At 37.5% G+C, this 22,443-nt stretch overlaps 1 protein-coding gene across 8 annotated transcripts in view; it reads left to right on the forward strand.

The window, feature by feature from the left end:
* Positions 1 to 22,443, forward strand: part of Ntrk2 (neurotrophic receptor tyrosine kinase 2) — a 426,243-nt gene that overhangs the window by 74,999 nt on the left and 328,801 nt on the right. For all 8 annotated transcript variants that reach the window (XM_045131575.1, XM_045131576.1, XM_004667007.2 and 5 more), the window contains 2 exons: positions 3,213 to 3,248; positions 5,949 to 6,046. In XM_045131575.1, coding sequence (XP_044987510.1) covers positions 3,213 to 3,248; positions 5,949 to 6,046 — 134 coding nt within the window. The remainder of the gene's footprint in view (positions 1 to 3,212; positions 3,249 to 5,948; positions 6,047 to 22,443) is intronic.

Below are 22,443 nucleotides of genomic sequence, written 5' to 3' on the forward strand. Positions count from 1 at the left end.
GAACCTTACACCAAATTTATTAATTTTATTATTCTTGATTTTGTTATTATTGACAATTAAAATAAAGTGGCAGTGCTTTTCATGCCTATGGGAAAATAAAGTTAAGAAAAAAAATTAGTACTCTTTAGGAAGTATGTTTTGTTGGTGAGCTTAGTAGGAAAGGTAGATGCTGATATGAATCATATGCCTGGAGTATGAAATGCTTATCAATGGTAGTCTAACCTATTTATTTATGAATCTTTCCTAAAATCTTATTTTTTTGTACCCAGCAGTTGCTATGTTGATTTGATGCTCTGGGATCACTCCATGGGCTTTGCGTGGGTAGTGGTGGTGGTCTCTTTCTTTGACGAGGAATATTAAGCCTATTCGTCACTTGTAATCATAGAGAACATTGTGATGTGTGGCTGAAGTAAACCTGGCTCAGATTCGCTCTTTTACGCTTTTATTAGATATATATGTCAAATAAAATGATAGTGCACACCCACTTCTCCCATGTGTGCGGTCCATGAGGGTGGGAAAACAAACCAGGACAACCAACTCCTTTTAGTTTTCCAAATGAAAGTCCCACATCCAGAGAGAAACGTTGGTCCTGAAAAGACTAAATGGACTGGCCTGGGATTGTTTCAGCTTCAAAACATAAAGTTCAGGGTCTTGGAAATGTCCTTAGCTCCAGGAAATCTGGGGTGGTTAATGACCCTAGTACAAATCAAGGTCCTCATAATTATATCCAAATATTAAAAATATAAATCAGGGGCTGGAGAGATGGCTTAGTGGTTAAGTGCTTGCCTGTGAAGCCTAAGGGCCCCAGTTCGAGGCTCAATTCCCCAGGTCCCATGTAAGCCAGATGCACAAAGGGGTGCATGCATCTGGAGTTTGATGCAATGGCTGGAGGCCCTGGTATACTGATTCTCTATCTGCCTCTTTCTCTCGCTCTCTGTCTGGTGCTCTCAAATAAATAAATAAAAATAAACACATATATGTATATATATATATATATGTTGTGTGTGTGTGTGTGTGTGTGTGGATGAAATATATATATATCACATATATATACATATATACACACACATATATATATATACATATACATACATACACACACACACACACACACACACACACACACACACACACACACACATATATATATATATATATATTTTTTTTTTTTTTAAGAAGATGGTTTTGAAATGAGAGTTCTCAGATTTAGTCCCTACAGGAGGGGAATGGTTTGGTGCTAGGCAATGGCCTCTGACTATCAATTCCACTGTCCATTGAGGTTCTTTACAGTCATGCTATGGACAGTCCAGCCTACTGTCCTCACTCTGCCCTGGCTTACTCTGGACTCAGGTGAATATGTTCATGGTGATGGTATGTTATACTTGGGTTGGCAGATGCAGGGCAAAGGCTGAACAGAACTAGGGAAAAGGTTTGGAGCAAGTGAAGAGAGAATTTGAGGGTAGTTGGAATGAGCTTTGGAAGTGGGTGTGACCACTGGAGGATAGAGACCCTTGCAGACTCAGACTGAGAGTGGGGAGGACAACGAGAAGAGAACGAAATAAGGGCAACATAATATCTCACTGAGCAGATGTAGAAATTTCTTGTTCTTGGGAGCTGTGGTACTCTTTCTTCAGCAGGTCAGTACATCCTTATGGTGTGGGAGACACCATGCTATAGGTTGTTTGCAAAGGTAAAGGGTTTCAGAGGATTAGTGGGTACCTCCAAATGATATGAGGAGGTCAATTGTGGGACATCTTGCTGCTTTATTTGCTGAATAATCTTCCATACTGAAGGGCAGCCTTCTTGTCACCCCTTTTCAGGGTGTTATAGCATAATTCCAATAATATTGGCAGTGTTTGCAAAATTACTAAAACTACTTTGAAATGGTGCTGGGGATAATAAAACTTCTTAAAATACAATTGAAATTTACTGATATCAGTGAAATTGTATGATTAATACAGTGCCCTCACAAATAGTTGTACAAGTTGGGCACTGCACAATTTCTATTCAAAAGACTTTATTGGAAAGGTGCCCCTAGAGTTGTGAATAAAGGCATGCATTAGTGTAAGCAGGACACAATACCCTGAATTGAAGTGCACAGCTGCCTATTTAATTTTAACATCAGGGCCGTTTAAATTTGTTTCTTCATTTAGACCAACCTTGATTATTGACTGGGGGCATTCATGAGCAGAAAACTGGTTTCTTCCATTTTGTTTCAATTTTTGTGCTAGAAGTTCAGAAATGTAATGAAAACCAAGATCTATGGTTTATAAGTATTGGTATTGGCAAGCAATGACTAAAAGCATAGAAAAAGCTGTGGATATTCATTTTTCAGTCACTTAAATGTTACAGCAGAGCTCAATTTATTTCCAAGAAGACTTTCATGTAGAAATCCAGGTACCTCTGCTTAAAGAGCAAGCAGTAAATCATTTTCAACAGTTTTTGTTGATGTGGAGTATAAACACTGTTAAAATGTTTGTTTCTTAAAGCAGAATGTTCTGATGGTCTTGGTGACTACAAAGCCAGGCAGACACAATTTGGTGAAATTTACATTTCTCTCTGACATAGCATTTATTGAAAACCTCCCATATATATATATATATCAATTATTTCAATAGTGAAAATACAATTTAATTTTCTGTTTTGTGTCAGGACAAAAGGTGGTATATCTTCAGCCTAAGGGAGCTCCTCTTCCTACCCCAAGAAGCAATGACAGCCAGCATGGTGCTTTTGAGAGTGCTACACAGGACCTTAATAATATGTTCATATGTGTAAATGGCCCTGGTATGCATAGCTTTGCAGGAACCCCTTAAACATAAGAGAATAACAAAATTGGCATGAAAATTAGCTCTCTTTGGAAGAAAAATACTAAAATTTCAATGTTGCAATACATGGCCAACTGTATAATGTGAACAGCATAAGAAGAACAATGGCCATAATTCATAGTCTCTAAATTTTTGCCAAATTGATTTATGATTTAAAATTGTTGTTTTCACTTTTGGAGGGATAGAAGTTGGAAGGCTGGGAAAAAGAAGGGAACCAAGTTAATATGAAGCAAACACAGAAATTCAGGTCTCTCTGTTTGTGTCCTAGGAGAGATTGTTTGATTATGAAAACTTCTGTGTACATTTATTATATTTAAGTTGGTACAGAGAACAGCTTTTAATTCTGAAATGCATACTTACAAACCTTTAATGTGTTTTGCTTTTTAGATACAAACCCAGAGTACAGCGATACCATTTATGAAGGTAGCTATCATATTTTCTTCACTTTGTAGTTTTTCACAATGTTCGTGTATAATGAATGAAGTGAAATAAAAGACCTCTAAACTCAGTTAAATACACATTTTAAGCACTACATAGGCCAAACTATCATCTCAGAAATCGCTCAATATTGATGGCTCTTTTCCCTGTAAATAGCGCTTTTTCTCTCAGGCACTGTTCTTGTAATTAGTAAATCCATTCTGCTATTGCAGACATTTTGTTTTTGTAACTAATTACCTATTTAAAACCCATGATGGCCATGAAAAGGAAAATGGGTCCCTCCCTGGACACAATTGGAAACCCTTATGAAATTGTGTTTTTATAATGAAGAAATCACCTCATGGACAGGAGAAGTCAAAGAGTGGGCTTGTGTCAGGGCTGGCTCAGCCAGTGGCTGGACCATATCACCATGAACCACCTTCCCTATGTTGCCACACTCCACAAACCAAGAGGCCAGCTTTGCCTGTGGTAAAAATTGATAGTACATGGGACTAAACCAGCCTGTAGTCCAGCTTGCCCTAATTATTAAGAAGGAGGATGGTTTAGCTGTGACTAAAGAGCCTCATCCTTGAAGGGAATGTCAGTTTCCCTGCTGAGGCTTAAACCCCAAGACTCACTACATTAGCTTTTGACCAAGGCATCTCTGCTTTGACTGAATGCCACAGGTTCTTCTTTGGTAGATGTGCAAATTCATCTTTAGCAGATTTCCAAATCTGGCTTGTGATCATGAAGCCAGTGTATATGAAAAAATGGAAGGCTACTTTTCTAGACCCAGCTGGAAATTGAAGAACAAGTTATATTGCTTAAAATAGTATATTAATTAAAAAAAAAAACCTTTCATGCTTTAAATATACATTTGTGTAATGTTCCTGTTCTCTTATGCCCACAATATGTTCTCATTGTACAAGTACCAGGGTCTAAGTGCACTTTGGGATGAAGACCTCCATTAGACAGTTTTTTCTATGAAGTCATTTCATATTTGTATGTTTATTGTATGTGTATTTAACTTAAGCCATCTTTCACTTGGTATTATGTTGTCTTTATCTATGCACACATATGCTGAGCTGTATTTATTCCAAGTTGTATTTTGGTTGATTTGATATATATATATATATATATATATGATATATAATTTGTTTTATATATATTGGTTTTTCAAGATAGTGTCTTACTCTAGCCTAGACTGACCTGGAATTCACTATGTAGTCTCAGGGTGGCCTTGCACTCATGGCAATCCTCCTACCTCTGCCTACCGAATGCTGAAATTATAGGTATGTGCAACCATGCCTGGTGGATTAGTATATTTTTGTTTATATCTTTCCTGATATGGTTTTAAAAAAGAGTATCTCACACTGTTTCACAGAAAATTACATTTGAGTAATGACTTTACATTTTAAAATTATTTTCAGTAACTTCTGTACTTTAAAAAAAAAAAGTCATCTTCCCATTAGCCTCAGATCTTTTTTGCTTTTGGCCAAAAAGATTATAAACTATAGGCATTTTAGTGGCTTAAATTTTGAAAGACTAGCTAGCTAATCTAGAAGTAAATATATCATGCCTGTTCATGTTTGAAATCAGTGAGTTTTAAAATGTTCAAAATAAACTTGGTGAGAATGCAGGTTTGGGTATTAAAAATACAATAGCAAACAGTCAGAAAATAGGTGTCTTTTCTGTTACTTTTCATTCCCATTCAAAGGAACACTCCACTAATAAAAAATATAACTTAAATTGTTTTCCTGGAAGCACACATGATGATTTTACCAAGGAAAGTGAGTCTGAGGATGAGTCAATGAGACAGCATGTTCAGGATGGAAATTAAGATGCTACTCCTTGTTAGAATTAAAAGACAACATAAGCAAGATAGTCTGCACTATTTAATAAGAAGTTTTCTGCAGTAGTAATATTACAATATATAATATTACAAATAAAAACTTAGGTCACCAACAAAATTCAGTAATTTCCATCTTGATCCATGTAGATTAAAACTGATCCAGAACATGGTAGCTGTCTTTGAGACTTGATATGAGAATAACATGTCCTTTATAGTTCTGAAGATTGAGCTGACCTGTATATTATGAACCAGAAATAATGGCACATTAGAACTCTTAAAAAATATTTTGTGAATCCAAGTTCCATGTTGATGCTCCTATTAAGGTGCATCCCAAGTCTTTGCCCTTTTGTCAAATGAGACATTACTATCTTGGAATTGATGTTGATCACTTGTAGTCTGGGTTAACACCTAGCCAGGCCACTTTCTTACCACATGGACTTAACTTGTTATTTGACTTCCCTATGCTGACATTTTTCAACTGTAAAACTAGCAGTCAAATCCATCTATAATGACTCTTCCATGTCAGCAAGTCCACGATTCTAGGATTATCAGCCCCCCTTTATGTTTGCAACAATAAAGGGATATTGTCTTAAGTACAAAGAACAAATCCTAAACCATGCTTAGAATTTGATGAAAAAAACAGTTATGGAAACATATAGGCTGAATAAAGTTTGCTCCTGCACAGTACTGATGCTAACTGCAGCCAGTCATGGTCCTACACAGTCAGGCTACTAGGTGGTGATGAACATTCTCTAGGATGTTTTGCTTTGTTCTAGGTCTTATTGTAGCTTCATATTGTTGCCAATATATTTATGATTTTGTGTTCCTTCTCCTTCCTTTTTCTCCAATTTAAGATTGGACTGTAGCAAATGACCTTGGGTATACCACAAACAGAAGTAATGACATCCCTTCCACAGATGTCGCCAACAAAGCTGGTCGGGAACATCTCTCGGTAAGTAGGGTAAACAGGTGTTTCCTATGCTAGGGAAATGGTAGATGGGACTACCATATTGATTGTTTAAATGTAAACAGTCTGGTAGAGATTAGAATAACATAGGAGGTTTTAGAGCAATGATAAAGTGATACACTGCCTCTGATTTGCTTGATTGCCTTGGTACAGTGTCATTCATTGTTAGCTGTTGATGTTGCAAATATCTGTCTTTCACAAGGGAATTTGGCATTCTTATTCAAGGACCATACCTTCACACCTGTCTCCTTAAATATTTTAAAAAGTTTGGATACCCACCAAATGAAGAAATCCTGTGGGTCTCTGAAGAATGTTACATGGAAGGAAACTCAGACCCATGTTTCAGCAAGGGACCCTGGATGTGAGGTGGCATTTCACATGGCTTGTGCAGGATGGATGGTGCATTACTTCCCTCCTTGTTGTGAACAATACCTGAAAAAAATTAGTTTAAGGGACAAATTATTTATTTCAGCTTTTACTTCCAGCAGGTAGGGGAAAAATATGACAGGACCAGGAAGCTGAAATCACATCCACATATCAGCAGGGAGGAAGTAGAGAGTGCTGGTGATCAGCAGCTATCTTATTTATATATAGCCCGAACCCCATCCACAGTTAAGGTGGCTCTCCCCACCTAAATCAAACTAATTGAGATAATCCATCATAGGGGAATACTAGGCCCTGTCAAGTTGACAGCTAATACAACCTATCACATCTAGATTGGGCATGAAGGAAGTCAGGAAGGGTACTAGTATGAACAAGAGCTCTTGTGAACAAGAGCTTACTGACTGGGAAGCCCGGCACAGTTATTTGACCATAAGTTTTGACATGTTCAGGGCAGTAGCTATAAGGAAGGTTGGTGACCTAGGTCTTGGGATATATTAAGGTGAGCCTTAATATGCAGTGAAATCATAATTAAATAAAATTTGTAGAGCCCAGGATCCACAGTGGGGTTGGTCTGTCAGCTGCCCTGGTGCAAAATGAACAGCTTTCTCCATTGCTTCTTATCCTCACATGCACAAATTCCTGTGAATTCTGAATCTATTTCTTCCTTTCTGCTCCCATGGTTACAGGCTGACTCAAGGTTCAGCAGACTTGTACCTATAGGTCAAGTATTGCCCAGGACCTATTATTGTAATGTTCACAAACTAAGGATAGTTTTTAATTTTTAACTGGACTTTGAAAAATATCAAAAGAATAATGATGTTTTGTGACATGAAAATTTTATAAAATAATAAAAAATCTGTTCTCTATAACTAAAGTTTTATTGGAACTATGCCCACTCACTACTTCTATGGCTGCTTGTGTACTGCTGTGGTGGGTTGATTCATTTCAGCAGAAGCCATATTGTCTACAGAGCTGAAAATATTTTTTCACTCTAAACCCTTCAGAGAAAGTTTATTCAAAAACACTGAAGTGGATGGTACCACAGCCTTCAAGCCAGTGTCTCTTCAACACTTGTCACTGTTGGTCTTTCTTTAGCCAGCAGCCAAAATGTACAAATAAAATAACTTTTTTATAGTTTCTATTTTTAACTGAGAAATAGTGATTGTATATACTTATGGAGAACAAACCATTATTTTCGTATATTTTCGTATCCATATATTGTGGAATAATCAAATGAGACTAAGCAAATATTACTATGATATTTATCATTTTTTGATAGTGAGAACATTTAAGACTTTCTTTTTATGTATCTTGAACATACATCACATTATTATCAACCATCAGATTCACTAAGAAAGAAGCAGTTTTGCTCATTTCCCCAATTTCCTGTGGCTTCAGCTGGGGCCAGAGTGGAGTATTCTGGGTGGTTTATTTCCTCAGGTCCAGCTTTCATATGAAAAAGTGAAGCAGATTCTCCAACAGAGAGTGAAGTCATCACTGGTTAAGTGGGATAATCATTACTAATTTAGAGAGAATTTAAAGGGTATAGAACCTCTTCTACCCAAAATTAGTGGGAGCTTGACAATGGAAAGCAGAATCATTATCTGGATATGATTCTGACTTGTTTCCCAGTTCCAGATGTGACTTACTTTCCATGGAGTGGATCTGTTAGTCAATCCAAGAGCAGTTGGTTACTCACCATGTCTTTGTGTCACTGTTGCATTTGTGTGAGCATCATGTCAGGTTGTTTGCTTTTGAGTCACTTAATGCCAGGCTCCATCGGTGGGCAGGTAGTGAGGAAGGACCAAGCCAGCTGGTTTCCCCCAAGGGGTTGAGGAGAAGGGAGAGCATCCCATTACTCAAAAACCTCTCCTAGTCACTGGAGAAAAACCACACTCTGAGTCAGGAGTCTTGTGGAAGCAGGGACTCACAGGAACTCGCTATATTGTTACAAGCAGTTGCCTATAAGATGTTGGGGATGAAGGCGGGGATTTGAGGATGGGGGGAAAGGTAAGGGCCATAGTAAACTGTGACTATTGAAATGATAATTCCAACTCTTGCACAGAAGCATTAGGTGTCTTGCTGAGTCCGAGGCAGATTACCAAACTTTAGCTAGGCTCAGGAAGTTCCACTAGGCCTCATGCCCAGGCCTTTCAGGGCCCAACAACTTAGAATTTGTGTTACTTGGACAGATGATGGCCACTTTCCCCTGATTGCTCATGTAGTTCCTTCTAGCACTAGATGGGCTAATTGTCTGGGGACTGGCTCTGTTCTGTATTCCAACGAGGTCTCTCCATGGTTGATACCAAAAGCTCGTGGTGTCTTCAGCAGTAGGGTCTTACCATTAACCTCTTGTGGGTAATCAAGTTCTCTGACAGAAGTCTGTCTTGTTTGTTTTGGGGACATCTAGTACATCTCTCTGATCAACAGCTCATTGTGGATGTAAACCACATCCTGACAGAAGGAATTACAGGCCAGCACCCAGGAAAAAGAAAAAGGGAAAGGACAGATAAGAAAGAGAAACAGGAGGAATTTGAAGTTAGGCTTCAGCTCACCCTCTCCAGGGCACTTTTCATTCAGGTGTGCCCTCTAAGGTCCTCTTGAGAGTTCCACATTTTAGTCTAACTTCCCAGATATAGGATTCTATGCTACCAGTTCAATTTGGGTTCAGTTTTGTTTCTCCCATCACCCTTCCCCTTCTGACAAATACTGTCCTTCCTATTGTCAAAGCCTTGAGATACCATTCAGGTATGTTAGCAACTAGGTTAGGCACTGCACATGAGTGAGACCATGCAATGATTGTCTTTCTGTGATTGTTTGAGTTCACTTAGTATGACCTATTTCAAGTTCAACCATTTTTTTCTGTAAATTTTATTGTGTCATTTTTTTTTAACTGCTGAGTATAATTCCATCATGTAGATATACTGTATCGTGGTTATCCATTGATGAGCACCTGGGTTGATTCCAGTTCTTAGCTATTATGAATTGAGCAGCTATAAACATGGTTAAGCAAGTGTCTTTGCACTGAGATATGAAGCTTCTAGGGTAAATGCCCATTAAGGAAATAACAGGGTCTGTTGGTAACTCCATATTTATCCTCGGCAGGAGTCCCCATGTTGATTTCCAGAATGGTTATACCAGCTTCCACTCCCACCAACAGTGAATGAGGGTTCCTATTTCTCCACATACTCACCAACATTTGTTTCTATTTGATTTTTTTTTAAAGTTTTTTTTTATTTTTTTATTTTTTTTATTTGAGAGCGACAGACACAGAGAGAAAGACTGATAGAGGGAGGGAGAGAGAATGGGCGCGCCAGGGCTTCCAGCCTCTGCAAATGAACTCCAGACGCGTGCACCCCCTTGTGCATCTGGCTAACGTGGGACCTGGGGAACCGAGCCTCAAACCGGGGTCCTTAGGCTTCACAGGCAAGCGCCTAACCACTAAGCCATCTCTCCAGCCCTTGATTTTTTTTTTAATGTTTACTATCCTTACTGGGGTAGATGGGATCTCATAGTTGTTTTAATTTTCATTTTCCTAATGGTTAGGGATGTTGGAACACTTTCGTAAGTGTGTGTTAGCCATTTTTAATCTTTCCTCTGAGAACTTCCTATTAAGTTCTCTGCCCCACATTTTAAGTGGGTTGTTTAATTTTTTTATTGTTTAGTTTTTTGAGTTCTTTGTAAAATCTAGATATTAGGCTTCTGTCAGTGGTATAGCTGGCCAAGACTTATTAGGTAATCTATTGACTCTGGTTATGGCATGTTTGTCTATGCAAAAGCATTTTTAGCTTTATGAGATCCCATTGGTTGAGGAGGAGTGCCTCCCACTTTTTCTTCTAAGTAGTATAAGAGTTTCAGGTCTTATATTGATGTATTTAATGCATTTGGACTTTTTTTGGGTATGGTGAAATGAATGGGTAGAATTTCTTCTTCTTTTTCTTCTTTTCTTTTTCTGTTTTTGAGGTAGGTTCTCAATCAACCCCAGGCTGACCTGAAATTCACTAGTAGTTTCAAGGTGACCTTGAACTCATGGCAACCCTCCTACCTCTGCCTCCTGAGTGCTGGGATTACAGGCATACACCACCACCCCCAGCCTAATTTCATTTTTCTGCATATGGTCACCCAATTTGTTGAACACCATTTGTTGAAGATGATGTCTTTTTGTTTTGTTTTGTTTTTGCTACTGGAAATGGGACAGCCTCACTGATTTCTTTCTCTGTATATTTATCCTTTGCATATAAAAAAGCTACTGCTTTTTGTGCATTGATTTTTGTATCCTGTTACTTTGCTGAAGGAATTTATCACCTTTATAAGTTTTGAGATGGAGACTTTTGGATCACTTTTATAAAGGGTCATGTCACCTGCAAATAGGGCTAACTTGACTTCTTCCTTTCCAATTTGAATCCTGTTTTATTTCTTTCTCCTCTCTTGTTGTTTGGGCTAGTACTTCTAGTACTATGCTGAAGAACAGTGGTGTGAGTGGGCACCCTGTCTTGTTCCTAATCTCAGTGGAAACTCTTTGAGGTTTTCCCCATTAAGTATTATTTGGGCTTTAGAAGCTTTATATATACTCTTTAATTGTTTTGAGATATAAATCCTCCATGCCAATTCTTTCCAGTGTTTTGAACATGAAGGGGTGTTGTATTTTGTCAAAGGACTTCTCTGCATCAACTAAGATGATCATGTGGTTCATACGGTTCAGTTTATTTATGTGGTATATTACATTGACCAATTTCCATATGCTAACTACCCCTGCATCCCTTGGATAAAGCCTACTTAATCAAGGTGCATAATGCTTTTGATGCATTGTTGAATTCAGTTTGCATGGATTTTGTTCAGGATCTTTGCATTTAATTCATCAGGCATATAGGCCTATCTTGTATCTCTGTCTGGTTTTGGGATCAGGGCGATGCTAGCTTCATAAAAGGTGTCAGGAAGGATTCTCTCATCTTCAATTATGTGAAACAGTTTGAGAAAAATTAGTTTCATTTCTTCAATGAAGGTTGGATTGAATTCAGCTGAAAAGCCATCTTTTCTGTTTGGGGAGGTTTTTGATTAACAGTCTCCATCGATATGACAAATTTGTTTAGGAGATTAATCTGCTTGGAGTTTAGTTTTGGTAGGTGATATGTTTCTAACAAGTCACCCATTTCTTCCAGATTATCTAATTTTGTGGAGTAGAGGTTTGGAAAGTATGCCCTGCTGAATGATTCTTCTGATTTCATTGCTGTCTGTTGTGATTTCTCCTTTTTCATTTCTGATCTTGTTAATTTGAGACTTTTTTTTTTTTTTTTTGCTTGATCAAATTGGCCAGGGATTTTTGTCAATTTTATTTATATTTTCAAAGAACCAGAGCTTCATTTATTTTTTAAAATTGTTTTCTGAGTTTCCAATTCATTAATTTCTGCTATACTTGATTATAGCTTTCCATCTAGAGAGCTCTTTGGGCTGGGTTCTTCTTGTTTCACCCCTGCCTTTAGGTAGACAGTCAGACTATTAATTTTCCCCTTAGTACTGCCTTTATTGTGTCCCATAAGTTTTGGTAGGTTGTATTGTCATTGTCATTCAATTCTAGGAATTTTACAACTTCTTTTTTGATTTCTTCCACTACCCATTCATTGTTTAAAAGTGTGTTGTTTAGTCTACAGGTGCTGGTGAAGTTCTTGATGTGTAACTTATTGTAATTTCTAGCTTTAAAGCATTGTGATGTAACATGATGCAGGAAGTTACTTCAGTTTTCCTGACTTTATGGACACACGCATTATGGCCTAATATTTGGTCAATTTTGGAGAAGGATCCATGAACTCCTGAGAATAATATGCATCCTGTAGAGTAGGGTAGAAAGTTCTATAGATATCCATTAGGTCTATTTCATCTATGATATTGTTGAAATCTACTGTTTCCCTATGGATTTTCTGCTTGCATGATCTGTCTACTGATGATAGTGGACTATTGAAGTCTGCCTATGATGGTGTTGGTGTTTATTTCTGTTTTATTGTTGAGGAGATTTTGTTTTATAACCTGTGTTTAGTACATATGTATTTATGATTATGATGTGCTCATGTTTGATCATTCATTTGATGAGTAAGAAATGGCCTTCTTTGTCCTTTTTGATTACTTCTGCATTGAAGTTTATCTTATCTGATATTAATATAGCAAAACCCACATTTTAAAATTTCCACTTCCTTGGAATATCATTTTCACCCTGAGGAAGTATCTATCATTAGTGGTGTGGTGGGTTTCTTGAAGATAGAAGATAGAAGGGTCCAGATTTTTGATCAATCCTGCTAACCTGTATCTTTTGATATATAAGGTAAGGCTGTTAATATTTAAAGTTATTTCTGTGAGGTTTGAATTAATCTCTGCCATGATGAGGAGTTTTATGGGGCTTGGTGCTTTCTTGTGTTTTGCACTATTTTGAGCCTTGTCTATTTTGGCTTTTGTGATCTTCTTCTTGGCTCCTGAAATTGGATGTTTTACTGTTCTGTGTGGAGTATTCCCTGAAGTATTCTCTGTAGGTTTGGCTTTGTGTTCAAAAAAATCATAAAGTTCACTTTTTTCATGGAAAGTTTTCCTTTCACCATCTATTATGATGGATACTTTTGCTGGAAAGAGTAACTTGGGTTGGAAGACATAGTTTTTAGACTTAGAAATATTCCATTCCAGGCCCTTCTGGCTTTCAGTATTTCCATGGAGATATCTGAGGTAATTCTGATGGGATTGCCTTTGTATGTTGTGAATATCTTTTCTCTTGATGCTTTTATCACTCTCTTTTTGTTTTCATTGTTAAGAGTTTTAACTTTCAAGTGTCTTGGAGAATTTCTTCTTTGGTCCTGTCTGTTTGGTGTTCTGTTGGCTTCTTTTATCTGAATGGGCCTCACTTTTGAGAAATTCAGAAAATTTTCTTCAATAATGTTGTTGAATATGGTCTCTATGCCTCTGGCCTGGATTTCATCTCCTGGTGGTATACCCATGGTCCAGATGTTTGGTTGTTTTAGGGTATCCCACAGTTACCTCATATTCTGTTCACTTGATTTTTTGAACTTAGTAAAGTTGTTGGCCACCCAGTCAATTTATTGTCTTGTCTTCCAGGTCAGAAGTTGTGTCTTCCACATGAGTAACTCTGTTGGAGAGGGATTCTACAGAATTTTTTTTTTTTTAATTTTGTTTGTTTGTTTGTTTTTTCGAGGAAGGGTCTCACTCTAGCACAGACTGACCTGAAATTCATTGTGTAGTCTCAGGGTGGCTTTGAACTCATGGTGATCCTCTTATCTCTGCTTCCTGAGTGCTGGGATCAAAGGCATGCACCACCATGCCTGGCTCAACTTTTTTTTTTGTTATTAACAACTTCCATGATTAGCTATATTATTATCCCATGGTAATAACCTCCCTCCATCCACTTTCCCCTTTGAAATTCCATTCTCCAACTTATCTCCTACCCCTCTCAATCAGTCTCTCTTATTTTGATGTCATGATCTTTTCCTCTTCTTATGATGGTCTTGTATAGGTAGTGTCAGGCACTGTGAGATCATGGATATCCAGCCCATTTTGTGTCTGGAGGGAGCATGTTATAAAGAGTCCTACCCTTCCTTTGGAAGAAATTTTTTTCTTTTTCTTTTTTTATTATTCATTAGTTTTATATTCAGCAAATACAGTCAGTTTGGTACCATTATTAGGCTCATCCATGACCTACCCCTGCCACTTGGCCCCTCCTTGTTGAGGTATATGGGTCATGCATTGTGGAGTTAGCCCACAATTATGGGTAAGATAAATGTCTCTGCATATAATGACCCAACATGTGGCTCTCACATTCTTTCCGCCCCCTCTTCCACAAAATTTTTGTGAGCCATTTTGGGTTTATTTTTGGTCTGTTTCAGTGATAAGGTGTTGGGAGCCTCTGGATCTCTGGCTCTCTGATTTGGTAGGAGTTGATTTTTCTCTGTGTTGATCTCTTTCTCCCTTGTGCTGGTATCTGGTTCATCAGGAAAATAGCACCCTTGCTTGTTTTGCCAATTTTTCTTAGTTTCAGCCAGGGCCCTTTTGAGCTATGAGGGGGTGGCTCTCTCCTTAGGATCTACATGTATCTGAAAAAAGAGGAGCAGATTCTCCAATGGAGAGCAAGTTAACACAGGGACAAATGAGATAACCCTTACTTTCAGACTTCTCAATGGAAACACTGAAAGCTAGAAGGGCCTGGAATGAAACACTGCAAAGTCTAAGAACCTATCACTTCTATCCCAAACTATTCTATCCAGCAAATGTATCCCTCATAATAGATGGTGAAAGAAATCTTTCCATGACAAAACATAGCTTAACAATTATATAACACAAAACTAAACCTACAGAGAGTATTTCAGGAAATTCTCCACAGAGAAGAAACAAATAACCAAACTCAAATGCCTACAAGAAAGAGATCACAATAACTAAACTCAGAGTAGGCACAAAAAACTTCGAAGTCCATGAAAACACGAAACTGCATATAGCATCACAATATGGCAGGGATCAAATAAAATCTCATAGTTATTACCCTAAATATTAATGGCCTTAATTCACCCATCAAGAAACACAAGCTAACAGGATGGATCAAAAAATTAGACCACTCAATCTGTTGTCTTCAAGAAACCCACCTCATCACTAAAGACAGACACCTCCTTAGGGTGAAAGGGTGGAAAACAATATTCCAAGCAAATGGGAATAAGAAACAAGCAGGTGTAGCTATATTATTATCGGATAAAATAGACTTTAAACCAAAAATAATCAAAAAATACAAAGAAGGCCACTTCCTACTTATCAAGGGAACAATCCATTAAAAGGAAATTATAATCATAAATCTGTAAGCACCAAACACAGTGGCATCAGAGTTTACAAAACAAAACCAACTTGACAATAAAGCAGAAATAACCACCAACACCATCATAGCTGGGGACTTCAACACACCATTATCAGTAATAGACAGATCATCCAAAGAAAAACTCAACAGGGAAGTAAGAGAGCTCAACAAAACTATAGATCACTTAGACCTAATGGACATCTACAGAACTTTTAATCCCAAATACACAGACCACTCATTCTTCTGGGCAGCCCATGGAACATTCTCTAAAATAGACCACATACTGGGTCTGCCTCCACATATTTAGGAAGATTGACATAATTCCCTGCATGATATCAGATCAAAATGCTATATTGCTAGAAATCAACAACAAAAGACCCACCAAGAATCCCAACGGCACATGGAAACTGAACAGCACACTTTTAAACAATAAATGGGTACTGGATGAAATAAAAAATGAAACTGCAAAATTCCTGGAATTGAATGACAATGAGAACACATCATAACAAAACTTATGGGACACAATGAAGGAAGTCCTCAGGGGAAAATTCATAGCCCTCAATGCCTTCATAAAAAAGACAGAGAGATCCTAAATCAATAACCTAACCATCAACCTAAAGGCACTGGAAAAGCAAGAAAACTCCAACCCAAAGAGCTCCAGAAGGAAATAAATAATTAAAATCAGAGCAGAAATTAATGAATTAGAAACCAAGGAAACAATTAAGACAATTGAGAAAACAGAGCTGGTTCTTTGAAAAAATAAATAAGATTGACAAACCCCTGGCCAATTTGATCAAGCAAAAAAAGAGAAGTTTTAAATTAACAAAATTCAAAATGAAAAAGGAGAGATCACAACAGACTTAAGTGAAATTGGGAGAATCATAAGGGCTTATTTCAAACACCTCTACTCCAGACTTCCAGTTAAGATGGTGGCATAGCTACCTTGCCTAAGCAGCATAGGTGGGAACCGCCCCCCCCCAAAAAAAAAACCCAGCAAAACACACACTTTCACTAAAAAGTGAGTTGTATAGTAAATTGAAACAGCAGGAGAGAAGGAGGAGAGATCCAGAGCATGCAGAGCCCACATGGGCTGGCAGAAGAGCAGGAAAAACCAGGCGAGGGGATTTTCCACTCACACCAGAGCTGTCCGTATACTCAAGAAACGTGGAAAACCACAGTGAACAACGGAGGAGCAGATCATGAGGTAGAAGAACATGTGGAACAGCGGGCAAAATGAGCAGCATCGGCTCCCTCCCCTTCCAACCGTGAGAGCCTGGCCCGCAGGAACAGTGCAGTGATCCAGGGACCCGGCCACACCTACTGAACTGACAGAGCACCAAAGAGAGACCCAATCAAGAGCACAGCTGAGACCAAAATCATCCCAAAAGGTAACTGGGATTACATCAGGTCAGTACCCGCCTAAAAAACCTAGCATATATGCCCGAACCAGAAGTATTAATTGCACTTTCCATATCAGGATAAATTATATGTAAAATCTGATGGATGGTCAAATTTGCCATTCTTAAATAAGCTGTAGTTTGGGCTTGTTATTTGTTGCTTCTTGAATTATAGTGGCTTTGTTTACTCTTGTGTTATACATTAGGGAAGGGTCTCACCTGGTCACAAGCTGACTTGGAACCCTCTGCAGACCAGAAATCTTAACCACCTTGTTGTCAGGATTAAGGGAGAGGGTGAGGCACCACACAGCCTAAGGGACTAAGAGGATCTGGTTGTCATAATACCTACACTTGATAAATACTCTGAGCTATTTTCCTTGACAGTGTAAGGAAACTGCCTGTATTTTGTTCCTCTTAGCCTACTTGAATACTCTCATAGCAGGCACACACAACAACTAGTCACTTTTGTACATACTCTGAGTGTCTTCAGAGCCACACCTAGTGCCTTAAGCTCCTACACTGAAGATATATAACAACAGATTGATTGATACATCTCATAAGACCCAGCTAACTGGAAAATCCAATCATTAAATAATCCAAGATGCAAAAATATATACATTATAACATAAGAAACACCAAAAATCAAGACAATACAAATCCACCAAAAATTACTAATGCAACAGAAATGAAAACGAGTTAGAGGAAATGCCTGAGAAAGATTTCAAAAGAATGATTATAAATATGCTCAATGAACTCAAAGAAGAATTCAAAGGAAGCAAAGAAAACACAGAATACCAATTTAATTAATGTAAAGACGTCAATACTAGACATAAATAAGGAAATAGAAATAATAAAGAAAACCCAGTTAGAATTACTAGCAAAACAGAACTCAGTTAATGGGAAAAAAAAAAACAAAAAACAAAAAAAAAACAAAAAACCTCTGTAGAAAACATCACCAGTAGAATGCATGAAGGACAGGAAAGAATATCTAAGCCAGAAGACCAGGTGGCAGATATAATACAGTCCAAAAAAGAGAAAGACAAACTTATAGAAAAGTAGGAGTGGGGATTTCAAGACATTCAGGACACTATGAAAAGATCAAACATAAGAATTCAGGGTATAGTAGAAGGAGAAGAATTTCACTCCAAAGGCATAGTTGGCATCTTCAACAAAATCATAGAAAACTTCTCCCAAATTGTGAAAGAGGTGCCAATGCTGATACAGGAATCCTTTAGAACACCAGCCAGACAAAACATGGAAAGAACCTCTCCTCACCATATTATAATCAAACTACCAAACATACAAACCAAAAAAAAAAAAAAAAATATTGAAAGCAGTCAGAGAGAAAAATCAAGTTACCTGCAAAAGCAAGCCCATCAGGATTACAGCAGATTACTCAACACAAATTTTAAAAGGCAGAGGGAATGGAGTGATGTATTCCAAGTTCTGAAAGATAATAACTGTCAACCAATGTTACTTTAACCTGCAAAGCTATCCATTCAAATAGATGGGGAAATAAGGACATTCCATGACAAAAGCAGGATAAAGGACAACTTGAAGACAAAATCAGCTCTACAGAAAATACTTGAAAGAGTCCTGCATGCTGAAGAAAAAGAAAAGCACACATACAAGGAACTGGGAAAAAGCAAACAATACTCAAATACTAATTAACACAAGTGAGCAAAGGTAAAACCGGAAGAACTACAAAAAAAATTGGCAAAAACGAATACACACCTTTCAATAATATCTCTTAATATCAACGGCCTAAATGCCCAAACCAAAAGACACAGGTTTGCAGACTGGGTTAAGAAGCAAGATCCTTCAATTTGTTGCCTCCAAGAAACACAACTTTCTACAAAGGATGGACACTATCTTAGGGTGAAATATTGAAGAAATGTTAGAAATGGTGTTTCAAGCAAATGGACCTAAAAATCAAGTAGTTGTTGCTATACTAAAACCTGACAAGGTAGACTTCAGTCCAACATTATTTAAGAAAGATAAGGAAGGCCACTTTATATTGATTAAGGGCATACTCCAACAGGAGGACATTACAATCCTAAACATATATGCACCTAACATGGGGCTCCCAAATTCATCAAACAAACACTATTAGAAATAAGGTCATAGATAACACCAAACACAGTGGTAGTGGGTGACTTTAACACCACACTCTCATCAACTGACAGGTCATCCTGAGAAAAAAATAAACAGAGCAGTCTGGACTAAATGAGGTCATAGAAGGAACGGACCTAACAGATATCTACAGGACATTTCATCCAAATGCTGCAGAGTATACATTCTTTTCAGCAGCACATATAGACCATATATTAGGACACAAAGCAAATCTCAAAAAATACAGGAAAATTGAAATAATTCCTTGCATTCTATCTGATCACAATGGGATCAAACTGCAAATCAATAGCAGGAAGGCCATAGAGCATACAGAGAATCATGGGAATTAAACAACACATTACTAAATGATGAATAGGTCAATGAAGAAATCAAGAGGGAAATCAAAAAATTTATAGAGTCAAACAATAATGAAACAATAATGAAAGCAGTCCTAAGAGGTAAATTTATAGCTTCAGTGCCTATATTAAGAAATTAGAAAGGTCACAAGTAAATGACCTAATGCTTCACCTTAAAGCCTTGGAAAATGAAGAACAAGGCAAACCCAAAACCAGCAGGCATTAAGAAATAATAAAGATTAGGGCAGAAACTAATGAAATAGAAACTAAAAAAAATATAAAAAATTCAAAGAATCAATGAAACAAAGAGTTGGTTCTTTGAAAGGATAAACAAGATTGATAAACCCTTAGCAAATCTGACCAAAAGAGAGAAGAGACACAAATTAATAAAATTAAAGATGATAAAAATTAAAAAAAATAAAAAAAATAAAATTAAAGATGAAAAAGGTAACATCACAACAGATGCCAGAGAAATTCAAAAAAATCATAGGGACATATACTATAAAAGCACATACTCCACAAAGTATGAAAATCTGGAAGAAATGGATGATTTCCTTAATTTATATGACCTACCTAAATTAAATCAAGATGAGATTAACCACTTAAATAGCGCTATAACAAGCAGAGAGATCTGAAGAGTAATCAAAAATCTACCAACTAAAAATACCCAGGCCCAGATGGATTCACTGCTGAATTTTACCAGACCTTCAAGCAAGAGCTACCACCATTGCTTCTTGAGGTTTCCTATAAAATAGAAAAAGAAGTAATTCTACCAAACTCCTTCTATGAAGCCAGCATCACCCTGATACCAAAAACAGGCAAAGATAGAACAAAAAAAATTACAGACCAATCTCCCTCATGAATATAGATGCAAAAATTCTCAACAAAATCTTGGCAAACAGAATACAAGAATATATCACAAAGATCATTCGCCCTAACCAAGAAGGCTTTATCCCTGAGATGCAGAGATGGTTCAATATATACAAATCTATAAATGTAATACATTATATAAATGGATTGAAGGACAAAAATCACATGATCATCTCATTAGACACAAAGAAAGAGTTTGACAAAATCCAACATCCCTTCATGATAAAAGTCACACAGAGACTGGGTATAGAAGGAACATATCTCAATATAATAAAGACTATTTATGACAAGCCTACAGCCAACATATTACTAAATGAGGAAAAACTGGAAGCTTTTCCACAAAAATCAGAAAAAATACACGGGTGTCTACTCTCCCCAATTTTATTTAATATAGCACTGGAAGTCTTAGCCATAGCAATAAGGAAAGGGACACACATAAAAGGGATACAAATTGGAAAAGAATAAATCAACTTATCTTTATTTGCAGATGACATGATTCTATATATAACGGACCCTAAAGAGTCTACTACCAAACTGTTAGAGCTGATAAAAACCTACAGCCATGTAGCTGGATACAAAATAAATACACAGAAATCAGTAGCCTTCATATATGCTAACAACAAACACACAGAGGATGAAATCAGAGAATCACTCCTATTCACAATTGCATCAAAGAAAATAAAGTACCTTGAAATAAATCTAACCAAGCAAAGAATCTCTACAATGAAAACTTCAAAACACTTACGTGACAAATGGCAGAAGACACTAGGAAGTGGAAAAACATACCTTCATCATGGATTGGAAGAATCAATATTGTGAAAATGGAAATCTTATCAAAATCAATCTACACATTTAATGCAATCCTCATGAAAATTCCAAAGGCATTCTTCACAGAAGTAGAAAAACAATCCAAAAATTCATTTGATATCACAAAAAAACTCGAATATCAAAAATAATACTGAGCAACAAAAATAAGGCTGGTGGTATCACCATACCTGATTTTAACCTATACTACAGAGCCATAGTAACAAAAAACAGAGTGGTACTAGCACAAAAACAGACATGTAGATCAATGGAACAGAATAGAGGACCCAGATGTAAGCCCAAGCAGCTATACCCACCTGATATTCGATAAAAATACCAAAAATGCTCATTGGAGAAAAGACAGCCTCTTCAGCAAATGGTGTTGGGAAAATTGGATTTGTATCTGTAGAAGGATGAAAATAGATTCTTCTCTGTCTCCATGCACAAGAATTAAGTCCAAATGGATTAAAGACCTTAACATCAGACCTGAAACTCTGAAACTGCTAGAGGAAAAAGTAGGGGAAACCCTTCAACATATTGGTCTTGCAAAGACTTTCTGAATACAACCCCAATTGCTCTGGCAATAAAACCACAGATTAGCCACTGGGACCTCATGAAATTACGAAGATTTTGTACTGCAAAAGACACTATGAATAAAGCAAAGAGGCAACCTACAGAATTGGAAACAATCTTCGTCAGCTATATATCTGATAGAGGATTAATATCTAGGATATACAAAAAAACTCAACAAGAAAATAATAAGAAATCAAACAAGCCAATTAAAAAATGGGCTATGGAGCTAAATAGAGAGATTACAAAGGACAAAATATGGATGGCATATAAGCATCTAAAAATGGCAGAAAGGTACACCAGCATTGACGATACTCAACAGAGGACACTACAAGCCTTATAATTGGCCAGCCAGGCCAAATGAGCCAATGGGTACAATAGTGGCATGTCTGTCATGGTGGAAACCAACTGCCTTTCAATTGGACTGTAGGCCTACTCCAAGGGAGGGAATTCCTCCGTGATAGTGAAAAGTTAAAACAGGGGGAGTCGGGCTGGAGAGATGGCTTAGTGGTTAAGCGCTTGCCTGTGAAGGCTAAGGACCCCGGTTCGAGGCTCGGTTCCCCAGGTCCCACGTTAGCCAGATGCATAAGGGGGCGCACGCGTCTGGAGTTCATTTGCAGAGGCTGGAAGCCCTGGTGCGCCCATTCTCTCTCTCTCTGTCTTTCTGTGTCTGTCGCTCTCAAATAAATAAATAAATAAATAAATAAAAACGGGGAGTCATGAGACCTCGGGTTGTAACATCTGCTGATGTCTGGATTAGGGTATATACTATGCTTATCAACCTCCCCAGTAAGCACGTCTCTTAATATTCATACCCTTATATTAATGCCACTCTCACTTTGGATAGAGAATCTTCTCTTTTCAGATGGCAGTGACCATGGGATGACTCAGAAATTATCATGGTGCTGGAAAGAAGTAACTAGAGTTCCGAGTAACATCTCGATCACACCTTCCAAGGCTCAGGGTCTAATGTGCTCCCTACAGACAAAACATTGGCCTCGATATCCATGACCTCATAATGCCTGACACTACCTACATAAGACCATCATAAGAGGAGGG

This window comes from Jaculus jaculus, chromosome 12 (assembly GCF_020740685.1).
Source record: "Jaculus jaculus isolate mJacJac1 chromosome 12, mJacJac1.mat.Y.cur, whole genome shotgun sequence".
NCBI classification, from domain to species: domain Eukaryota; kingdom Metazoa; phylum Chordata; class Mammalia; order Rodentia; family Dipodidae; genus Jaculus; species Jaculus jaculus.